The sequence below is a fragment of the Eutrigla gurnardus genome (genome assembly GCF_963514095.1).
Source record: "Eutrigla gurnardus genome assembly, chromosome: 19".
NCBI lineage: Eukaryota > Metazoa > Chordata > Actinopteri > Perciformes > Triglidae > Eutrigla > Eutrigla gurnardus.
In genome coordinates this window covers 9,090,730-9,114,256 of record NC_139930.1, presented here as the reverse complement: position 1 = coordinate 9,114,256, position 23,527 = coordinate 9,090,730, and the positions used below count along the sequence as shown (strand labels likewise).

The 23,527-nt window shown below is 42.1% G+C and overlaps 1 protein-coding gene across 1 annotated transcript in view; it reads left to right on the top strand.

The window, feature by feature from the left end:
- LOC311029329 (collagen alpha-3(V) chain-like) overlaps positions 1–23,527 on the top strand; it is a gene marked incomplete at both ends in the record, with an annotated part of 33,485 nt that continues 9,958 nt past the window's right edge. Inside the window, one exon of the mRNA XM_084034425.1 lies at positions 1–124. Coding sequence (XP_083890551.1) covers positions 1–124 — 124 coding nt within the window. The remainder of the gene's footprint in view (positions 125–23,527) is intronic.

Genomic DNA, 23,527 nt, shown 5'->3' with positions numbered 1-23,527 from the left:
ATGTTCTGCTGGTTCTTCAAATGGACGCTCTGCCTCCTCGGGCTCTTGACGACGAGCACCGCCTCACCTGACGACGGACCGGTGGATTTTGGGGGCGAGTCCGGCTCCGGGATGCCGCAGACAGGTAAGCGTGGCGCTACACCTGTGGAGCCTCTTCTTAACTGTCGGAAGTGACGCTGCTTTGTTTCTTTACGCGATTGCGACACTTTGAAAACCTTTCCGGCTAATTGGCCCAACGGAGAAAACCCTGGCTAATTAAGCTGGCTGCTGTCATTTTCATTAGCTAGTAGTGGCAATTAGCAACAAACAGTTCAACCAAAAGTCTGTTAATGTGTTGGATAACTCGCTTTATGATTGCAGGGATTAGTAGTTCATATATGTAGCTTTATGCTTTATGTTTACAGGGATTTGTAGTTCGTATACTTGTGGAAAATACACATTTCTCCTGCAAACCGTAACATATCCAGCAACATCTACTGCTGTATTCACAGTGCTGTGGGAACCCACTGATGTTCTCTTGAGAACACACACAATGATACATGCTGTTGTCACATTGCAGCCTACTTTTCTTCACTATCCCGTGAACTGTGATCTGGTGCCAGATGTGCTGATGCACTAAAATCATCTGTGAAGGCTCTTCTAAACACTCAAAAAGCAGGATGATGTTCAAGTCTGAATGTAGTCATTAATTACATCATTTGTTCAGTGCAGTTTGTGTCCAGATGAGTATCTTTTCACATCTCTTCCCCTCAGATAATCAGCGGCTTCAGTCACTTTGATGCTGTCACCTTTTTTTCTTCATTTCATTGCTTTCTGGTGTGACAGTGAACCCTGTGCAGACTGGGTGACTCACTCTGTTTGGCAAGCTGACAAGACCAAATTCAGACCATAATGAAAAGAGGTTTTTTTTTTTACAGCATGCCAATTGCATTCAATTACCTTTTTTAAGCTTCTCTAAGGAAAAAAAACAAATTAAGAATGTTATTAGAGCAAATTTGTAATCGCATTACCAGCTTACAGATTTTTATTCAACATTAACAAGTGTACTCATACATTTGAAGCCAACCAAAGTCTGAAGTGTTTCATTAATTCTGTCCACACTATAAAATGTCTAAAAGACTTTGCAACCCTCATCAGTCTTAAATTTAAATTATCGCTGCTCTCAATATGTAACTTAATTGTCAAAAAGCACCAAAGTCATTTTGGTTTGGCACCCTTTAAATCACTTTGAGCCAAAATCATTTATCTCTAATAAATGTCTAACATGCATCAGTTTTATTGATATTTTGCTTTTACATGGCCCTAAAGAGATGTTTGACTTGCTGAATGCATCTTGCAAACAATATGTCTTTATTCCCCCGAAAAACACGTGCAGAAGCTGAAGCCAAAACTCATCCACAGTTATTAAATCATATGGAATGCTTTCTCTCTGCCAAGCAGACATGGTCCATCCCAACGTCGTTTTCCACAGCCAGCTCTGTTCTCACCGGTGTTTTCAGTGTCGGCACCCCCTGTGTTTTATTAGTGCTGTTGATACAGTGACAGCCGTATGCATGCTGTAGCTTCACGTTGTCTTTCTGAGCTGGATCGGAGTGGTTTCATCAATCCACAACCTGTTGAAATTCATCTCAGATTGGAGCTCTGCCAGGTGGCGGACAATGTCTTGTCTTGATTCCAAAGCATCTCACATTGTTTATTTTCCCGTTTGGGATTTGATCACATTTCACCGCTGTCATCTGTATTTTGGAGCCACATAGGAGACCCAAAGAGAGATGTCGGGGAGTCGGGAACCGGCTAAGAGTTTGGATTGGACCGGCGAGCGTGTTGACTTAACCCAGCGTGTTGAATGTTTTCACTGTGTGCTTTCAGAGAGTCGCCGTAGATGGCAGAGTGTGAAAGCCTTGTGTAAACCTTCTCTGGATATCACCATATAGGCTGATGGTTATGTAATGCTGCTGTGATAATCTTCTTGCATTGACTCTGTTGTTGTTAGGTTTTCTCGGTTAAATTTTGCCCCGTTCCAGATGTAACTGAGCTCATTTGGGAATTTGTGATTTCTGCAGATACAATGAGAGCTCATTTAAGATTGTCTAGAGCAGTGTGGTGCTGGGGAGCTCCATTTGTTGGCTCAGGACGTTGAGCAGTTTGTCCACTAATCTCAGGGGAGTGTCAAAGTGTCTTTTGGCCAGAATCTGATCCCCCAAATTGCTCCAGATCCGAAGCCAGCACCCACATGGTAGCCTGCTCTTATGTTGCTGAGTGTGTGAATGCTTGACTGTAGGGCTGGGCGATATGGCGTCAAAAGTAAAACCAATTTAGTGTTCTCATATGAGATACTAAGAGGAAATTACTACCTAATGATTTGGTTTGTACCAAAACCATTATCAGGTTAGATCTCATTCCCGGGAATACTGTGTACCTATTTGATAATATATGCAGAACATTTCTATTTTATTCTTTCTGTAACACAAAATATGATGCATGCTTACATCAGCTAGTACCAGCCAATGTCAACCAATCATGACATCCATCCGTCAATCAATCTGGAACATTTAATGGCACAGAGATAGAGAAGGTTGTGAGCTCATCTTTCTGATGATCAAATCAAGTTCCTCCCAAAGTTATGTCCCGCCTGCCATCCTGTTTCATGCCTGCCATCCTGTTTTCAATTTGACTTTCAGATTCATTACAGGCAAAAAATAAGGTTTTCACAAAGCAGCTCAAAGCCATTGAATGCCTGTAGCATTACACACTGCATGAATTGGTCTGAACTGGTAACAGACTTTTATTTGCTCATAGTCTTCCACTCTTGCTTGGTTGAAGTCACTGCATCTCCTGACAGGGTTAACAACATCGCGGTTGAATTTCAGCCTGAATGTACATTTGTTGATAACACAGCAGCTAATATTGGTAGCAGCAGCAGCAAGCTAGCAATATTACTGCCATCTCTAAATATCCACACCTCCAACGCCTGGTTTGGTGTGAATGAGGCTCTGATTGCAGTTTTTTCCAATGGCTACAGGTCTTCTCTCTTCTCCCTACTGCAATTATACACATTTTAAGTTATTGGAAAGTACATGTTTTATATCCAGGTCCATTTATTGTCATTGTACAACAGGGTTGGCAACAAAATGCAGTTTGTAGTCCCATTTGTGCGACATAAGAATAAAAAACTATATTACATGTGGGTGGAGGATGAATCTGGGAGTCTCACTGCCTGAGGGAAGAAGCTGCTCTGAAATCTGGTGGTACGACAGCTGAAACTTCTGTAACGCTAACGCTTAGACGGCAGCAGGGTGAGCAGGCTGTGGCTGGGTGGCTTTAGTTTTTTAATATCACTGATGCTCGCCTTTCCTCTGCAGACCAATGCAGTTCTGGGCAGTTTTTAATCTCCAGCTGTAGGGCTATCATGTCCTGGGCCATGCACATCCCATGCCGGTTGTTCAGGTTTCCAGCCAGGATGCTTTCTTTTTTTTTTTTTTACGATTTTTTTGAGGCATAGACGCCTTTTATTAGCAGTGGATAGATCGGAAACATGAGGAGAGAGAGGGGATGTGACATACAAAGGACCTCCGGCCGGGATTCGAACCGGGGTTGGCTGCGTATGTACGTTCGTACATGGCATGCGCTCTAACCACTCCGCCAACTGCGCGCCAGCATGCTTTCTATTGGTTATCTGTAAAAGTTAACAAGAACTTTGCTTGAGAATTTCCTTCAGAAATCCAGACATTTCTGAGCTGTTTTTCACCAGGATGGAGTTGTGTGATGACCATGTGCGGTTGTTTGTGATGCTGACTCATTGTCATTTATTGGCCTGATTTAACATTCTTGTAGCCTTTAAAACCAAAAGCAGAAAGACTTAGTCCAATAGTTGTATATAGCACCTTTCAGGTGGCCTAGATTAGAAAGGATCAAAGAAAAAAACAGGAGTCATTGAACAGTCAAACCTTCCAAGTAACCCCCATTATGATCTGCTGTGCAAGAGTCACTCATCTTCATATTAGACACCTTTAAGACTGCAATGAATCATATATTCTGAACTCAAAGCATTCCTTCTCCTGATAAACTGCACTAGGTTACACAACGACATCTAGCCCACAACTCCTCTGCAGGTGATTTATTGGTGCTACTGTCATTATTGTCGACCAAGTTCTGATTTGACTTTAAAGCATGCACTGAGAGCAGTTATGCACCAGTCAGCCTCTTTGTGAGTACATGACTCTTCATAGACCTTTAATCCCATCTGACAGGAGTCCGTTGAAGTTCCATCCAAATGCAGTGCAAATTTTAGCCAAATTTCTAGAAAATCGGCAAAAGAAAATATCTGTATTAATGTGTGCTTCCATTTATTACCATCGTGTATATTTAGAGTTGGGCAGTGGGTGGTGCTAATTCTCCAGTTGGGTGAATTAAATCATGCAGAATAAGATGGCACAACGAGATGGTGTCATTCAGAAAGTGCCAGACAAATCTCAAACAGTGGAAATTCTGAAAGTGAGGTGATTAAATATGGCATTTAGTGGATGTTTAAGTCACATGCTTTATGCTTTTGCTTTTATCAATACATATAAATATTAGAATACAATACATAGAAATATTTTTTGATTTTCCAAAAATTCTGAAAATGTGAATATTGATAATAAACTGAATTTCTTCATAACATAATTAGTCCCAATAGTCCCCTGATGACTAATGTTTTTGACATTTGCCAGCAACTCAAAATTTCCACTTCCATAAAACTATAAAAATAAAATCAGAAAAGTCCAACAATATTGTTTGTCCTGATTTATTCTCTCCATAGGACAAACACTTTCCTCCAGCGCTACTTTCAGGACAAACTATCACTGATTATCACTGTCTTATTGCCAATGTCCATATTGACAAAACGATGTCCATTGACCTAGTTTCCTTATATCCTGGTGGTGAAATTCTCTGTATATTGAAGTGGGCATGCCTATACCCCTGTAGCTCCTTAACTTTAGCATCAGGTGTCTGCCATTTCCATTCAATCCCTCCATCTATCCATTCTTCCAGTCAGCCATATCCAGCTGTGATACGTAACTCCCATATGTCAGGAATATCTTACTGTAACCTCTGACCCAATAAGATGGGCATTCCTAGAGCACAGTATGCCGAGCAGCTGTTGGGAAGACATGTGTAATGTTTAAAAAAGGTATGCATTCCTCTCAGCATCACCCATCCAATCACACTTCAGAAGTGGTAATTGCTGACTAACCTTCTTGACCGTCTGTGTCAGCGTTGGTGTAGCTTCAGAGGCGTTGGTGTAGCTTCAGAGGAAGTGCACACTTTGGGAATTTGGGAAGGCATAATTTCACAGATTATGCTTTAGATTATCCAACTTCAAAAACCTTTTTGCGCTGCTAGTGGGATGTCTGTCTGGCACTTTGAAACCCCCAGAGACAAAGTCTCCAAAGCTACCAGCCAGAATGCCATGAAATTTGATGTGAATCGTGATCCCAAGAGGATTTTTCCTCTGTCTAAAGCTGTAATAATAGTAATTAATCAGCAACAGTTTTGTTGTTAAACATTTCTTAAACAAGTCGTCTTTTAAGATAAAAAGGCTAAATGTTTTTTCTTAGTCTTATGACTTAGTCTATAATTATGAATTCAATATATTTAGGTTTTGGACAAAACAATGGAGTAAATAATTAGCGGATGTCTTCCCCCTTCAGAGGAAAATGTCTCCATGACCATTAAATCAATAAATAGACATCTTAAAAATGAACTGGATGGATGGACTGGTTTTCAATTAAATTTTCTTTTTTCATGTTCCCAAGAGAATGAGTCCTGATATCTTCTGCTATTGTTTTCCCACTTGCACACAATATTTCATTGAAAGAGAACATTGTCATTAAATCTGCTGAGTACATTTATGCTTCTAAGAGGACGAACCCTATGATCTTTCCTCTAGTAGCGCCACACCAGGATAAACAAATGAGCCTAATTATCAGTGTTGTTGTTAAATCCAACACATTTGTATTGTTCAGTGAACATTTCCACCTCTAGAAGTTAGAATTGAAATGCTTAGTCATATATTTCTTTTTTGCTTGCTCCTCTCTGTCCCTACATTTCAAACAGTGGCTCGAGAAGGTAATTTTTGTACAAATGTGCAAACAAAAGTCTGGCAGGCACTCTTTGTTTTTATTTTTTAACTCCCTGCATAGAGTATGTTATTTAAAATCATATTGGTGCACTTTGCAACACTTATGTCACATCACCAAGCTCTCAAAGCAGATCAAAAGCACAGTGCCGGCCACGTCTCCGACACTCTCATGCTCTTCCAGCCGGTCGAGCTCATGATGTCATTGCCAATATAATGCCAGATCCATAAGCAGGCATCTGCATCCAATGAAACGTGATCCTGGACCTTAGTGCTTGGTTAGCCCTGATCTGGGGCCCATTAGCCAGCTTTAACCAGGCAGAGGCCCACATGCTGTGGCTTGTGTGGTGTAACATTCCCTAGGACGTACACTGGGTCACCGGCCTGGTTCTGGGTGTGGAGTGGGTCACAGCTTGTGGTTAGCTTCGTGTGAACAATAGCGGGTGGAGAGGGCTAGGTGCAAACCACATGTTGGATCAGAACCTCCTTCCTCGTCTGAAAGCTCTTCACAAGCCAACTGGAACCAGATGGCAGAGAGAGTGGCTCGAAAGTAATCCCCTCCTCACATGTTTGCCGTTAAAGATGAACCAAAGAAAGGTTTATTTGTTGTTTCTTTTACAACGTGACAGCGTTGATCACCTTCTAGCCTTGTTCCTCGGTTTAATGATCTGCTGTTATGTCCTAAGCGATGCTGTCCGTGGTTCTGCTCGGCTCAGGGCTTGATGCACTCAGAACATTTCTTTGGAGCTCACAAATGTTGAACACCTGCCTGGTGGTGTTGAAAGGAGAGCTAGTGTTGACACCTGGTGTCGCAGGTGATTTGATTTGAAGCAACTCAACTGTATAGTTTAACTGTAATTAGTGTAATAAACAAAAGGTGTAAAAGTGCTCAAGGTTAACATGAATAATGTCTTTTTCAAATAGGGTTCAGCATTTATATTTTTACTACTGGGTACAATCTAAATGTACAGTCATGAGTTATATTTAAAAAAAAAGCCCACTGCTAACTAACAGCAGGACAAGAATAATATTCACAACATTTGACTAAACTGCTGAAGCCAGTCAAAATAATACTGTAATCTCATAATCTGCCTGTGTGGCGTGGGCCTACCGTTCACACTAGTCATCTGTGTGTCGACTGTGCCGTTAACCAGACCATACAGTCTGTGAGGCTCTGATAGTTTCTGTATTACTGTGGGTCTGGGGTGGCACTGCAGAGATGAGGGAACGACTCTTGTTTTCATTCAATCTGAGCTTCAGTTGGTGGCAGCGGCAGCTCACATTGGGCCGGCGAGAACCACGGCACCAGGAGTTTTTGTGTTGTTTTGTCATGTTGCACTGCTTGTCCTGTCCAGGTAGAAACCATGCTTTCTTGCTGCCTCCAAACAACGTTGAATGGAGCATGAGGTTTCAGTTAACAGCACTTGGCATTACTTTGGCATGAGTGTCTTCAATCCTGGCAGGCGTGCAGACTTAAACCTGGTGCAGATTGGTTTCTAATAGCAGGACCTGACTTTATTTGGCAACCATTTGCCCCACGGGACACATTTAAACTATCATATTATTGTTATTCATCATTAAAAAAAATAGTCAAGGTGGAGGCAGGAGGCCAGTTTAACTGCTGCAGCTGTGACATGTGTTACTGCCTTAATACGCTTGTGTTCCGCAAAATAGATGCCAGGTGATGCAATGTTGTTTCATACCAGCGACACACACACACACACACACACACACACACACACACACACACACACACACACACACACACACACACACACACACACACTTACTTCTCCTGTTTTACCTCGTAATTCAGGAGCTTTTTTTCTTGCCACATAAGAAATCACTGTGAGTAAGAGTGCAGACATACTCTTCTACACACCATGTGTATTTTGGTTGACCCCGGTGTGACATCAGCACCGTTAAAAACAAATAAACCTTGTATGAATTTGCTTTGTTTATCTCTCTATTATTTTATTGGCTTCGTTTAACGTGTTGTTAGTGTTACAGGATAAGGCGTTCATGCTCAACTGTGTCTTCCTGTCACTGTTATGGAAAATCCAAAGTTTTTTCTCACCTGGCATTTTCATTGAAGAAAAATATCACCAAATTCAGTTTGGGTAAGACAACACAGTTCAGTGGCATAGAGGCAAATGCTGCTATTTATCAGGATTTTACTATTTTTTTGTCTGAAAAGATCCAGTGTTGTGCAAAACCATAATAAGTTGTAAATTCTGCAACTCCAACGTCTCTCTTCTACCTGTATTAGATTTGTTTTTGTTGTGTTATTGTTTTATCAACTAAACTAAATGGCGCTGCCTTGTGGCCGGGGCTCTGTGGCATTTTAATGATAATTTTCCATCGTTAACTGTTGTCATAAACCCTGACCCTAAAGAGAATGAACTAAACCGGCGTGGTTAAATTGGTCCTTTGGTGAAATGGGTAGTGAGATCGGTTGAAATGAATGGCCCTTGACATGTTCATAAAGGTCCTTCATTATGATGAACATGTGCAGATGCTTATCTTTATTGGTTCGGCTGAACTTGACTGATGACGGACCTGAGGTGACAACTCTGTTATGACTAACTGAACTCGAGCAGATCCTACATGGGACAGCCAGAGGGAAAGACTCGTAGTGTTTCGTTTTTTTCTCTTTTTTTTCCGTCTGTGGGTGAACCATGCCCTCACCTTTTTAAACTCCTATCAGCTGCTGTCTGTCAGGTCCCTTTTGACCCGTTAAGCTTTTGTTTACTTTAATGTGATTGATTTGTTTTGAAGTCTCAGTCCGCTGTGTCGCCTTCGCTGCTCACATCTTAGTCCGGACTGCTCAAGGTTTATCGGCCCTGGAGGGTTTGTTTCGAGGGACCACAGGCTGGCGTGCTTTCTTTATTCATGGCCCGCGTGGCACCGCGCCACTCTAATCAAAGCAGTTCCCCCCGAAAACGAGACATTAACCAGCTTTTATTTGGTGCTTTGTGTGTGAAAGAGTGTGCCAGTGCCTACGTTTGTTGGACATGTTACGGCACCGATACCGAGTACTGATCCGGTACCGGTGTTAGGTACTAATTAGTAAGCTGTAAGCCTGATTGCCTGGAAGTGAATCAGACAATTTTTTTCTGTGTAACGGAACATGTAAAAACTACAACTAAAACTGTTCTACAGTACATACACAGCTGATAGAAGACACCACCAACCCCTGTCATCATGGACATAACACTAATTATTAGCTATAGCTGCTGTCCTGCTCATATTAGTAGACATGGGGGTCTTTGTCTTTCATCATTGGCATGACCTTTAACTTTAACTGTAGTCACTGAGACATCGCAGCGACATGCACATACTGGCAAACAGGCCTGTGAACAATGAACAGTGGAGGAGAGTTGTGATGCACACAATGCGACTGATTGTCCTGATGTCAGCCTCTCGGTCTGCAGTGCATTCTCAAGAGACATGAGACAGTACGTGTGCAGACTGACATGTTACTGATAAGCCTTTTACATTCCTGTCACACTTTTTACAAACTTAATTTACATACATTTGAACCCGTTTTACACGCACATACTCACAGTGGGGAAGACTCCAGCCATGGTGTGTTGAACTGACATGGAGGAGCTGAGAAAGATACAATTTAGGTATAAGTTACATAATAAAATTAGTGAAGTAATTACTACCTAAAATTACAGATTACAGCCAAATGTACGTATTTATTTAATTGTTTTAATAAAACAAAAAGTATATTCTTAATGTAAAAATCTTTGCGTCAAAATGAAACCAGTCCTTATGAATCAGTCAGTGTTTAGGTATGTGACATCATGTTTTTGGATACCAGAGCCGTTGTTAGAATTACTTCAGGAGCTAACAGTACCTAGCAGCGCCACCAGAGGTCCCCTGTCTGAATTACTAATACAAGCGGAGATATTGGGAATGGCTATCTCAGTTGAAACCTGGCAGAAACTACTGATTGATACATTTTTATTGTCTCTTGGTATAAATTGTCAAATCACTGTCTTTCTAGCACTCAATCTCAAAACGAGTGAGCCTACTTGAATTCACTTCCTAGTCGTGCCGAATAAATCGTTCATCATCATCAGGTCATTTTATTTTGAGTCTTTTTCCATATTTTCTTTACCTCCTTCCTGCTAAACGTAAGCGAGGACAACCTGGTTCTCGCAGCCCAGCGGTGTTCTCATCTGCCCTGATTAGGTGAGAGTGAGGTAATCTGCCCTGGTCTGTGCTGCTGACAGACGTGAAGAGAAAAGTGCCCGTATCGCTGCTGCTGGCGCCCACACAAACAGACATATGCCTGTCAGGATATTTGATTGTGGTTGCCGTTTCCACGTTCCAGGGCTGAGTCTTGACGCAGATTGAAACCGGTCAGTCTGAGGACAAGCTGAAAGCGAGAACTCATTTTGCCTCTTTCTTGAGGGTCCGTCTGAATGACAGCCTATCACATGTTAGATAGAGTCTTTAATTCTGGAAAACAGGCACTTCCAGCATGGTGACACAGTTTGGAAAAAGACAGAGATGAAAAACAATAAAAACAGCAGCTTTTACAACTAGATTATTAGCAGGGAAACTGGACTGTTATGTTTTTGACAGATGTCTTCAGTGCTTTGCTTATGGGACACAGAGTGTGACAGACGTTTCACTGTCACTGTGTCACTTTGCCACCCTGTGATGGATCTCATCTGTACTGGTGGGAACTCTCAGCCAGCCTTTGGTTTATTGGAGACCTGAAGAGTAACCAACTCAACTGAACTTGACTCTCGGGGTCAGGATTCGTACAACACAGGAGCCATTCGACAGAGCAGAGCCAGTCTTGTTAACCTTTTTACAAGAGGTTTTTACAAGCATTTGAATGACTTTGTCAATATAACTGTGGTGTTTTCTTACCCCGCCCACTGTGGTCTGTAAGATAACGACGACCTGAACAAGACAAGGCCACTGTTATGAGGGCGGTGAAGACTTTTGGGGTCAGGAGAACTTAGGAGGCCGATGTCTGGTCTGTCTCTCCCTTCACTGATGACTGTTGGGCTGAAATCACCAGAAAATAAATGCTTGAAGTTCTGAGCATCAAGTGATTTAACAGTGTTCTTCCTGTCAGGGCTTTACAGCAGTTAGATGACTTAATTCACTATCAAAACTAACATGAACACAATGAATGGTGGCATGCTGTGATTTAGCAGGCGTATTGTTTACCATGTTAACATCTTATTTTGGCATGTTAACATGCTAATATTCGCTAATTAGCACAAAATACCAAAGTACAGCTGAGGCTGATGAAAGTTAGTTTTGCAGACATTTTCACACCCAAGTGTTCGACTTTGGTGTGATAAGTGTTTGATAACAATCCATCCGATTGTTTTCAATCCTCACGTACATGACATTTGACCTCTGCAGTGTCCGATCAAACCATGTGACTGAAAGAAAAGTTCTCCAGCCTTTAGGCTGATTAAACCCTTAATGATAAAAGCAAATCCCAATAAGGTTGTTCACTCTTACATGTTGGAGACACACAGTTTTACCTGACAGCTGCATCATGACTATTACTCACAATGTTCAACTTAACGGTGAAGTGTTTGCCACATGAAGACAGACGCAGTGCAGTAGAGATGTTGTACTGTTTGTACAGAGATGACAGCACGTCGCTGTAAGCGGCGCTCTGCCAGTGTCACGGTGCCGTTCCCATACACTGATGATGATTTCTCTGGAATCACATTCAGGTTCCAGCTTGACCAGAAATGGGGTTGCTTACATAGAAACGTAACATGAAACAGAGTTGATACGGGTTTCGGTTATATAATTTGGAAACTTTGATTGTGAGGACAATCATGAATATCAACAAAGGCGGCTGTACATTTAAAATGAATTTAATTCTGCTGACAGAGTGTTTGAAGCTGATATTAATGTTTTCTCTGGAAATAGGGGGTGGCCTCTTTTTAGTTGGAAAATATTTTTTGGCATCGTCTGATCATCTCTCGGTGGGTGCTGGGATCTGGTGGTTTCCCTTCAGTCCAACACACACCCCGTTTAACTCGTTGTGTTTCCGCTCCAGTTGAGACGGGTTTCTCCTTAGCGTTTCAGCAGGCTCATTACCTGACGCACCGACTCCCTCGGTCGTCCAAAAGCTCCTTCTCTGCTTTCCTCATCTTATGTAAAAATACTCATTTACAGGCGGTTTTGCCCTCCCTTCCCTCTGCAGATGTATTTTTCCGACCGGTATGTACTGTAGGACGCATGCAGCACAAAGGCTTTCTCCTACATCTGTTTGCATGTTCAGCCGACACATTCTTCATCTGGCTGTGTGGTTCTTGGAACGTGGCGAGGAATACACAATCATTTGGAGAGCGTTAGTGAGCATGCAATTGCATTTCTGTGGTTCTGAAAGTAAAGCCTCACTTAATACCTGGCTTGACTTAGTGAAAAGGCCTTCTCGTGTTGCTTGTAGGACACAGGCCAGTGGATTACCACAGGTGCCGTTAATGTGCCAGGTCAGTCCGGCTTTGGGGGACAGGCAAAGTTGACTTCTCCAGATGTACGTGGAGCTTGTCCGTTTAGGCCCTTTCATCCCTTTCATCTGCTGTGCAGCCTCCATACTGTAGGTGGGGTCCAGGGATGGATCCCGTCCCAGGAGCAATGTGCATTGTGCCTATGTGTCCGCTCAGTGAGAAATGAAACGTCTCTCATGCGAAGCAAACTGTCAGCTTCACATCTGTGAAAACATGAAGCTTATTTGCTTTTGCTGGAATCTCTGGATCCACAATTGACTTCACTGCTTTTAACATAACGGCCTTTTGGGAGTGTGGTTTAACTAGAGCTGCAACTTGATAATTATTGACAGTATTAGTATTGCTATTATTATTCCACTTTCTTATCTCCACTAGTAGGATCATGTGATCAGTTGCATGTGTGTAGGTGAGTGAGTGAATGAGTGTCCACCTCTGTGTCTGTCTATGATTAGTTCTCTCTGTATTATATTCTGGGTGGCCAGTTATGGCTGCATGCGTGTGTGAGTCACCTCTCGCAGTGACTCACACTTTCTCAAAACACCTTTTATTGCCTGTTTCATGCTGCCATCTACTTCCTGCTGACTTCTCACTATTACCCTTAAGTGGCTCCTGGCCAGGAGGGGTCGCTAGTGGTAACACAGCTGAGTGCAGCGCCGCTACTCTGCGTCCGTCCACTGTGAGAGGAAACGTGTTTGCGGTGTTTGGCGAACAGCTAACGGAACCAAACACACACTGCTCTGTGTGCGCCGTTGCTCCGTGAGACACAGTGGGGGGAACGGTTTGCTCACATTCATTGTTTTGCAAGGTGTGTTTGGCTAACAGCTAAAGGAACTACCAGTAAGTAACATTACATCACCATCAGACGGCTTGGTTAATTTTCTTTTTGGCAAGATTGTATGAAATTTCTTATCCCACGACTTCGAGCCGATTGTCTGCATACATTCTGCTTTTTTTTTGTTTTAGTTTAAATTAAGTGTGTTTTACAACACCTTACACCCCATTAGTATCTAATTATTAAACAAATACTCAAATGACGTATATTTCCTCTGTTGGTCCACCATGTAAGCCCAGACTGAAATATCCATGAGGTTTTGTACGGACATTTGTGAACACACGAGGAAGAACCATAATGAAACATTTTAATTGAACATTGGATGGGATTGCTCTGAAAAGTGATTGATAAATTCATGACGTTTTACCTCTTTGCATCATCAAGTGTTTTTGTAAATACTTTGATTTATGTCCGTCCGTCCTTACACACCCTGGACAGGTCGCCACACTATCACAGAGTTGCTTTACGTCCAAATACCTGCAAAACTCATGACATTCCCATCAGCCTCAGCTGTACTTTCTTGTGTTTAAAGGACTGGCCTTTAAAGTTCAGGTTCTCAAATCATCGTACCATTTGATCTTTCCACGTGGAAACTAAAATCCTCTTGGGTTGTGTTTTGTTGCACCAACATTGACCTTAACCCCAGAGACCTGAGGGTCGTCATGCCTCGGGGGGAGTGGAACAAACCTCTGATGGATGGCCTGGATTCCCTACAGTCACACTGACTCCTCGATCTCTCCCCTGCCCTCTGCCCTCGTGTCATTCACTAAACATGTGAAGTCACTGCTCTGAACTCTCTAATTTGGCTGTGTAATGTCTCAAGTTCAGTACTTGTCAGGATATTAAAGAAAGGGAAAAATGATTAATGTTTGACAGCGGTGAAGCCACAGTCTACGTAGTTGTGATTTGAACGGAGCTACCACAGGGTTGTTACCATATTTGTGCTGTTCACTCCTGTGAAAACAGCAGGGAATTTGACCCAAGGGCATGTTCATCACTCCATCCACTTCCTTTGGTGTCCTCTGATGAATTTTTCAACAGGCGGGTTTAGAAGCAGACCAGGGCAAGTGTTGACTGGTGCTCTTCTCCATTTCCTCCCCCTGAAGGAACATTTTCCCAAGGAAAACATGGGCATTGTCTCTGAGAAGCTGTTGTGTGTTGAAGGCTTCAGCGAGTCCGTAAGCATGGCCATGTTTCACCAAGGATCCACTGTGTTGTAAAATGGCAGTCAGACGTTAACAAAAAATGTTTGGATTAGCTGCACCGCAGGGTCATACTTAAATATTATTCATCCCAAGAGGGGAAATGAGAAAATGTTCAAGGGGGCTCAGCATAGTTTTGTGGGGGGGAAAAAAGGAAGTTTATTATTCTCATTTTGGTTCTGTTATCCAATAAGTTTGTGATGATGGGTTTCATGTTTTTCTTAAGTTAAAATCTATCAATAAGCCGTTAATCAAATGTTAAAACTGAAAAAAACTAATATTTTTCTTTTCGTATTGTGTTTGTTGTTTTATATAAAACAAATCGACTTAATGACCTAATGCTAAATAAGATAAGCACCACAAACCTCCCTTCATGGTGCCTGCCTATGCTAGACTTCCACCTCCACCAATGAAGGTCAATGGAATTGTATTTGAAGTGCTCTAAATATGAAATGACAAGCAGTTCTGTGAAGTACTAGTACTAGTATGTCATCATGCTAACGTGCACAATGTTTATCATATAAACCATCTTAGTTCAGTGTGTTAGCATGCTAACATTTGCTAATCAGCACTAAGCACACTTAGTTGAGGCTGAAGTGAAACATTAATTTGAACCCTTTTAGATCTCCTCCTGGGTCATATTGAGTACCTGTTTAACAGTTTGCAGAGAAAAAAATACAAAAAAGTTGTATTCTTCCTGGAATACAAAATATGGCACATTTTTAGTTTTGCAGTGTAACGACTGACGGAAAAAGAAGTCTTTCTGAGCGACAAATCAAAATTGGACAATTTGTTTCATTCAGCACGAAATCAAAAGATTAAATTTCACAAACAGCGCTGAGACTGACAAAAATAATGACTTTGACCTGACAATGTGCAGGTGAAAAGTCATTAGGATACATTGTCTGAAGCCCATGAATGTCTGATATTTGGATATTTGACTGGATAACTGAAAACGTTCCAGCTTCTGGTGGTATGGAGGAAAGTCATGGAGTCCTGCAGATGTAATGCTACTTTGAGCATTAAGCATCACACAGGGACTCTCCCTCCGCTTTAACTTATGCCTCCATTATGTTTAATTTACTCAGCTGATGACCGGCTCCAGTGCTCTCTCTTTGAAGAGATACAATGGCAGTTAAAGCGAGAGAAAAACGGCACAGGAAGTTTTTACGCCTCTCTCAACCCTCCAGGACGGAGTGGTTAGTTGCTGTGGATCACCACTCCGAATGCATGGAGGCAGAGCACCAGTCCTGCAGGCTTTACTGTTGCACGAAGGTGTTTTTAGATGTATGTATACTGTAGGACTATGCCCATATTATCAGTGGCAGTAGACTGGACTAAACATGTACTTTTTCCAGTGTACATGTTAAATGTGTTTTACTTGCTGCAGCTATAACTCTGGTTTCAATCCCATCTCCAGATTCCTCCTGTTCCCTGAGCAGTTACTTTCTAACATCATTCCTCCTAAACATACTCCTCTTGGCACTGTAATTCCCCCCTCCAGAGGAAACATATTTCCTGTGTTTCCAGATGAGGAAATGTTGGAGGTATTTAAAGACGATGGCCCATATCTACTGTGTTTCGAGCCCGTCGCCAGGCCTTGTTACACACAAGCTAACAGCGTAGCTGTTATATCCATTTAGACCACTTTATTCCCTCTGTGTCCTGCATCGGGCTATGGGCCCTGTTAACAAGCTCACTTTATCCTCTGTAAGGGATCCCTCTTGAAATAATATCCAAACATCGGATCTCCTTCCCTCTGATAGCCAGACCTCATGAAGTCAGCGGGCTGTACTGACACAAGGTATTTCCATTAGGGTGCCTCATCTCTGAGCATTTCACAACCCGCTCTTCACTTAAAGCTTAGGGTGGCAGTAGGTGTGCTCATCACTCAAAGCTTTGTTGATGACTGACTGATCGAGATGTTTAGGAACAGAGAGTTTCTTATGTTTCCTGTGTTCACTCCAACTTTCCATCTGTCATTTCCTACTTATCTGGACCGGTGATTTCCCGCTCGTTTTCCACCAGGGCAGGTGGAAGTCTTTAATCTTGTGCCTATTTGGTCTGCTCCGTCTACCAGAGCAGAGCCCAGTAATTGTACCGGCGCAGTAATTGAGCTATCTGTTGGTCCGTCTCAGACTATTACAGTAATGTGATCCCACCACAGGACAGCATGGCCGCCGGCTCCGCTTCCCCTGATTACGGCTGCTGGAGGTCGGCCAGACCAGGAGGTAGTGGCGGGCGGTCAGAGTTTGATTTAGATTGGAGGGAGGATGTCTTATCATGTCTCTGTGGCAGGCAAGAAATGCCCTCTCACAACTGTACTGTATGAAGCGGAGCAGAAGACCAGCAACTTTGCATATATCAACTCTTCAGCTGTTACATGTTCTGCTTTCTTCACTAGCTAGTTGCTAACTTTGTTTGCCTACTGGTGCTGGACAGGAAGCCACCAGTGGGTTTACATTTAGGGTTTACATTTTTAAGCTTTATTTTATTTTCTACAAAAAGGAAGATTAAACATTTTAGCAATACAATTACATGTGTTGGTATTGGGGTTTGAGCTCCAGCTCCTCCAGTCTGAACCCCCAAATTACTCTCCTGAATGTGCAGGTTAGCATCTTGTATGGCAGCCTCTGCCATCACTGTATGGCTTTGAGTGGTAAGAAGAATTGAAGGGCGCTATATAAATACTCTGTTTGGTCACCAGAACAGAGGCTTTTATTCTGTTCACTAGAGATGATAACTGGTTAAGAAACACAACCTGTGAGCTCAGATTAGTGCAGTTTCAAAACTAATTGGTAAATTAAAATCAATACTTAGCCCAGCACTCTATTACAGTTCATTGTTATTTATCTTAAATAACTGACAGGAGGCTTAATATTGATTGTAACATTTTCGCAGCTGACCTTGGTAGAATTGATTGAGCGTTACTGTACGTGATTGTAACACATGCTGCACATACATCTGTCATGGATCAGACTAATAGACAGTCCAGTTGTGGTATAAATCACATTCTCCACCTGTGCTCTTTGAACTCCCCCCCCTCCCAAATGTCCTAAATCGTTCTCTCTTTACCTCAACAGTGATACTTAACAACCTTCACTCTCACAGTTTGCAACAATCACTTTGCCCAGGCTCCTCTGCATACACCATGAATTAATAAACACGAGGAGCTCCGTGCTCTCAGTCCCCCTTGAGGTCCGTCACGGTGCACAGCATGTAGAATACAGTATAAACAGCAGAAACGTGCCTGTCTGTGTTTGAGAGGGAAACGGGCCCCACTCATCAGCTCAGTCAATGTGCCATAGAGCAGCAGAGCCAGTCAGAGAACATTCAGTGCTGTCTTGTATCAGTGACCCTCAGTGGCCCCTGAATGCCACGTCTGACCCTGGCTGACTGACGGCCTCACCTCCCAGAACTATTACTGATCCCACTGGAGGAGCAGTATGCACACAATCCCAGCAGAATGTTCTGAGCAGATGGGCACACTCCCTATTAAATAGCATGTAATACAAAGCAACAGTGAATTTCGTTTGGCCAGATAATTGTGTCAAAAGTTCAATATTCAGTTAATTGCACTTAACACATTGAATGGTGACCTGTTAATGATGTATTTTGGCGAGTTACAACTGGCAGCTGATTGTTTCAGCCATGGACTGACCCAGGCTTTATAATCACCGCAACCGCAAATAGAGGAAGTGTAGACCGGCTTTATTCTGGCCTTATGCCATTGTCTGGGCCTGAGAATTGGTACAGTCTGTAACAGTCTGACATCCAGTCTGTAAGCTTCTTACATGCTCCATTGATGTCTGAGCCAAAAGAAATTTGCACAATCAAGAGAGGTGTGTCCAAAACATGATGCCTCGGGTGCTATAAATGTGGAGTCCATGGCTTTCCCTCTTGGCCTCACTCTTCTCCGCAAGTAAATTCCAAAGAAAATCCTGTTCCGAGTGTGTTCATGTTCACACTAACGCATCATCCTTCTGGAATGAGAACATTTGAACGTTTGAGGTTTTTCACTCTTTCTTTCTTCCTCATGTAACAGGTCTGGTTTTAAATCGCTCCATCTGTTCAACGTTTCAACGTATAATTTTTCTGCTGTCAAAGTAATTTTTATCTGAGAATGTATGACAGCATTGAAAGACGGTATTCTTTTCCTGAGGCTAATTAGGTGGGTACAGTCTGATTTATATGCTGTGGTTACTGAGAAATGATTGGACAGATGCTGCGTGTACCTGGCAGCTACATGGTTTACAGTGTGTGAACGAGGGGCTTTTTTCATGGACCTCATCCAAAACATTGCCAGTGTACACTGATTGTCGCTTTTTGTTGTTTTTGTTAGTGGATGCAGGTCTTGCTTGCATTAGTCTACCATATGTGTATATGTTTCATACAAGTATGCAGCTGTACATGAGTATCTGAACGCCTCGCAGCTCTGCAGTAGTCCGTGTGGATGAAGCTGGGTTTACTGAATGCTGACTGTTTCACCATAGACACAGTTTAGTGTTGGGTCTCTTGTATTGATAGCAACACTGCAACACTAACTGGATGTGTTGTAGAGAGAGTAAATGTGTTCTTTCTAAAACAATGCATAGATATTATTGGACTCCAGTCAGACTTTAAAAGCTTGGTATAGCCCTGTGAGGGCAGAAGAGCTCTATGGTCACCTCATGTGGGACTGTCCACTGGTTTCCATGCAACATTTTGCCCTCATGGAGACAAAGTGTTCTACAGTATACCGATACTAGAAAAGAACCCCAATACCCTGGCATTAAAGATGGTATGATACGCTGTTTTATTAGTAGAAGTACTTTTAAATTTGAGTTTTAATGAGAGCTGTTCCGATGAGATGGTGTCTCTATCAGCAGAACTCCATTAAAAAAACAGATAGATAACACCACTACTCTTATTACTGACAGATAAAATTAGACTCACCATATTTTCTGAATCTGTCCAAGCATCACTGGTAATCCAGCAAAGATAACATCCACCAAAGAGCATTATTTAAAGTAACGTGAAGTAGACAGAAAGGGAAAGCAGTCCAACAACCAGAATGACATTTTCTTCACTGTTTTTCTTTACTATTATTCCATTATTTTTAATGTTTTAGATTTTCACCGTGGGATCATTTCACTATCGCTGTTGAGATATTTAGGCAGGGTATTTTACCAAAGTCACAATTTTGCTGTGACAAAATTACCAGCTGGTCTCTCAAAGGGTCAGGAGAGACCAGCGCAGTCAGGATAATACTAAGGAAATGGAAAAGCACACCTTGTTACAAGAGTTGCATGAGTTGAAATTCACTCAAATGTGTGGAGTAGCCTCTTTAGATTGCTGAGGGTAGGGGAACATTAGTAATATGAAACAGAAAGTCTTAATGGATGTCTTGTGAGGCGTTCTGTGTTGTGGTGAGGGGGAAGTCTAATTTGGACTGTAATGTTGCAGGATGTTTGAGAAGAAAGAAAAGTGTCAATGACAAAAAAACGTTTTAAATCATTTGTTCTCTGATCAGGATTTTTACGGCCAATCAGTGGAAGATGTATCACTTCTTAACTTCCTATACACAAAACCCGCAAAATAAGGTAGAAAAGAAGAAAAACGCCTGTGTATGTTTGCTTACCTGCAGACAAAGAAGCATGTTCTAGCAAGTAGCTGTGGAGGCTAAATGCACTGACCTTCTTGCTCCACTGTGACCTCTTATCTTCCAAGCACTAAATCAACCTTTGGCCATTGGTTAATCAGTCAAGAATCTCCAAAAGGCAGGAGGTGAAAAACCTTGGGATAATGGATCTAAGAGCTGAATAACTACATTTAATCTTAATATTTTTTTCATGGTAAACCTAATAAACCCAAATGCCCAAAAGCTGTTGTATACCTTCCAAACAAACGGACTTGCTTGGCACCTTGAAGACAGCAGTCATTCCGACTCTTGGTCACTGTCTCCGACATGTGGAGGAATCATGGTAAATGATGGAATTTATGTAGCTTCATAGTGCGATGCAGAGTGCATGGGAACCATATACATAAACACAAAACCACTTTCAAAATGATCATGGGTAAGTTACATATGATGGTCCTGTCGGATATATTTTCCCAGATTATTAAACTCTGCAGTGGGTTCAAACTCAAAGCATAATATACATTTCTGGATTATTGTCGATGAGGGAAAAGTTGTGAACTCATTGTTATGTACAATAAAACTTTTATTCTTTGTCACACATCCATTGTCAACACCCATAATTTGTGGTTAGTCGTTAACTCTCAAGTAAATCAAAGAACTTCTGGCAAATCATTATTGTAGTAGCTATTGGGCGTAAACACAGGATTACTGGAGTCTTTCTATTATTTGTGTGCGTGTCTCTGTGGAGACTTTTCTATTATTTTGTATGGCAATGGTGAATCATGATCAATCATCATCAAGGCCTCCATTTGTTCCACAGATGATCACTTTCCCGCAACTTTGGCAAGGATGAGGACATGGTATGATTACCAAAAAGAACAAGATGCTTTACAATGACTGGCGACATTTAAAGGAGATCAAACCCAGCTGTTGTCTGTGTTTGTGATCTTCAGTACTCCGTCCTTGTTGCCGAGTGTTTTGTTTGGTTTTTCTTTGGTTGGTGCTCTTTATTAGTTTCTCCCCTTAGAAACAGTCACCTGTGCAATGTATAGTACAACTATTATTATAATTAGTATTACCACCTGCTTTCACACAGCCCTGCTTACTGTGAAGTGATAGCTGGGGCTTTGGACTTTCTTGGACATTACAGGACAATGATCCAACCATCCATTTTCTTATCTGGGGCCGGGTTGTGGGAGCTGGCAGGTTTAGGAGGGTAGTCCAGATGCCCCTCACCCCAACAATGCTTTGCAGCTCATTCTGTGGGACCCCAAAGCATCCCCAGGCTAGATTAGCTACATAATCCCTCCGGTGTATTCTTGGTCTAGTGGGACGTGCCTGGAAAACCTCTAAAAGGAGCCGTCCAGCATCCTGATCAGATTTCCCAACCACCTCCACTGGCCCCTTTTCAATGTAAAGGAACAGCGGATCTACTCCGAGCCTCCTCCAGATGTTTGAGCTCCTCACCCTGTAAGGCTGAGCCACACCACCCTACGAAGGAAGTTAATCTCGGCTGCTTGTATCAACGATAGGTCAGGGTCGGTACGTATATGGATCGGTAAATCGCGAGTTTTACCTTCCGTCTCAGCTCCCTCAAGACACCGGACTACTTGTCCATATCATGATCCGTTTTACCCTCACTCATGAACAAGACATTGAGATGATTGAACTCCCCGCTTGGGGCAGCGACCAACCTGGAGGGTACAATCCAACGTTTTCCTGCGGAAGCCATGGTGGGCCTCAGACTTGTTGAAAAGGACGAATAGCAAAATTAGTCAAAGACTGAGCTGACGCCGATAGTCCCCACTGTTCACACATTTCTTAAACATCTGTTTCACTTTTGCCGGAAACAATACAGGCATGAGTGGCAGCCCCCCCTCCTCATCTTAATGGCATGATCCTTTGATTATAGTGTTGGAAGAAAAGCACATGAGTGTGTTCCTAAGTTTCCCTTGAGGGCACAGTGTTGCCACATGAAATGTTCTTTCATGAACGCTCAAGTGGGGCTTAATAAAGACCATTGGAGCATTAGATCAGTACGTGTGTGAGAACATTTTCCAGGTCCTGGGGCTACACATTACTGCTCATTAAGATGTTGTAACATCAGCGGTCCCACACTGCCCGGTAGGACAGCAGACTTTGTGTGATTGATGTTAATGTTGTTATTATGGCCCATTGCACTTTGTATATCGTCAGGAGCTTGTGTGCCTGATAAATGAAAGATATTCTTATTAACCGTGTAGAATGGACATCTGATGCCTATCTAAACATACCTTTCTGAAGATTGATCTATTGTGGCGTATCAATGCATTTTTCAATATGATGTTTTCTGCAGTTTAAAGGCTTTAGTACAAATATTGTCAATGGATGTGAAGAATCGCCTTGTGTTTGATCACATCCCTTTGTCCTGAAACAATAAGTCAAATGAGGGATGTCCCGCTATTTCTTTTCAGCCCACAGTGAGTTTCAGGGACAGAGCAGACATGACATGCCTGCTGTCATCTTAGAGAAGCTGTTTCCTTGATGTAACACCAGAGTCTTAAATAGAAAATCAAGACTAAATCGCCTTTAGAGACAAAGACACTACATCATAACAGATGATCTCACTTTGTGCTTGATGCAGCTGTGGAAAATCACTGTTCCTCTTATTATCGATGTCTTTAACTGCATGGCAGATTATGTTCACTTCCCATGACTTTCTGGGACTATAATAACTATCTATTAGGAAGAGGTTTGTTGTCTCTAGTATGAGTAAAGATTAAAGGCTGCTACGTTTCCCTGAATGCACCACAATGGCATCTTTCATCAGGTCTGGCTTGACAGGTAAATGCCCACATGTTTAAACTCATGCTTAACTCACTTTCATGACTGCATCTTACACAGATGCAACACTATTGACAAAATCTGACAAACAGACTGACAGGAATATAAACACCTGAGGTACTCGCACTACCCATTCACTGCAACGGAAATTTGCCAATGAAATAATAAATAGTAATCCAACATTAATTATCATAATATTATTAGTTATTCTCATAGGGCACTGTGTGTCAGGTCTTTTATGTAGGCATTGAGTACAGTCTGTTCATTTGTTCAAAGCCTTCATATGAGCAAATCGTTTTTATGGAATATCAATAATTTATTTTATGTGATTATGGCCATTTTTTAGCAGTTATAGTCTCAATAAAAATGAAAGTCCAATTCTTGTCTCTCATTAGACAATGATCTCCTCTCATCTCCGTT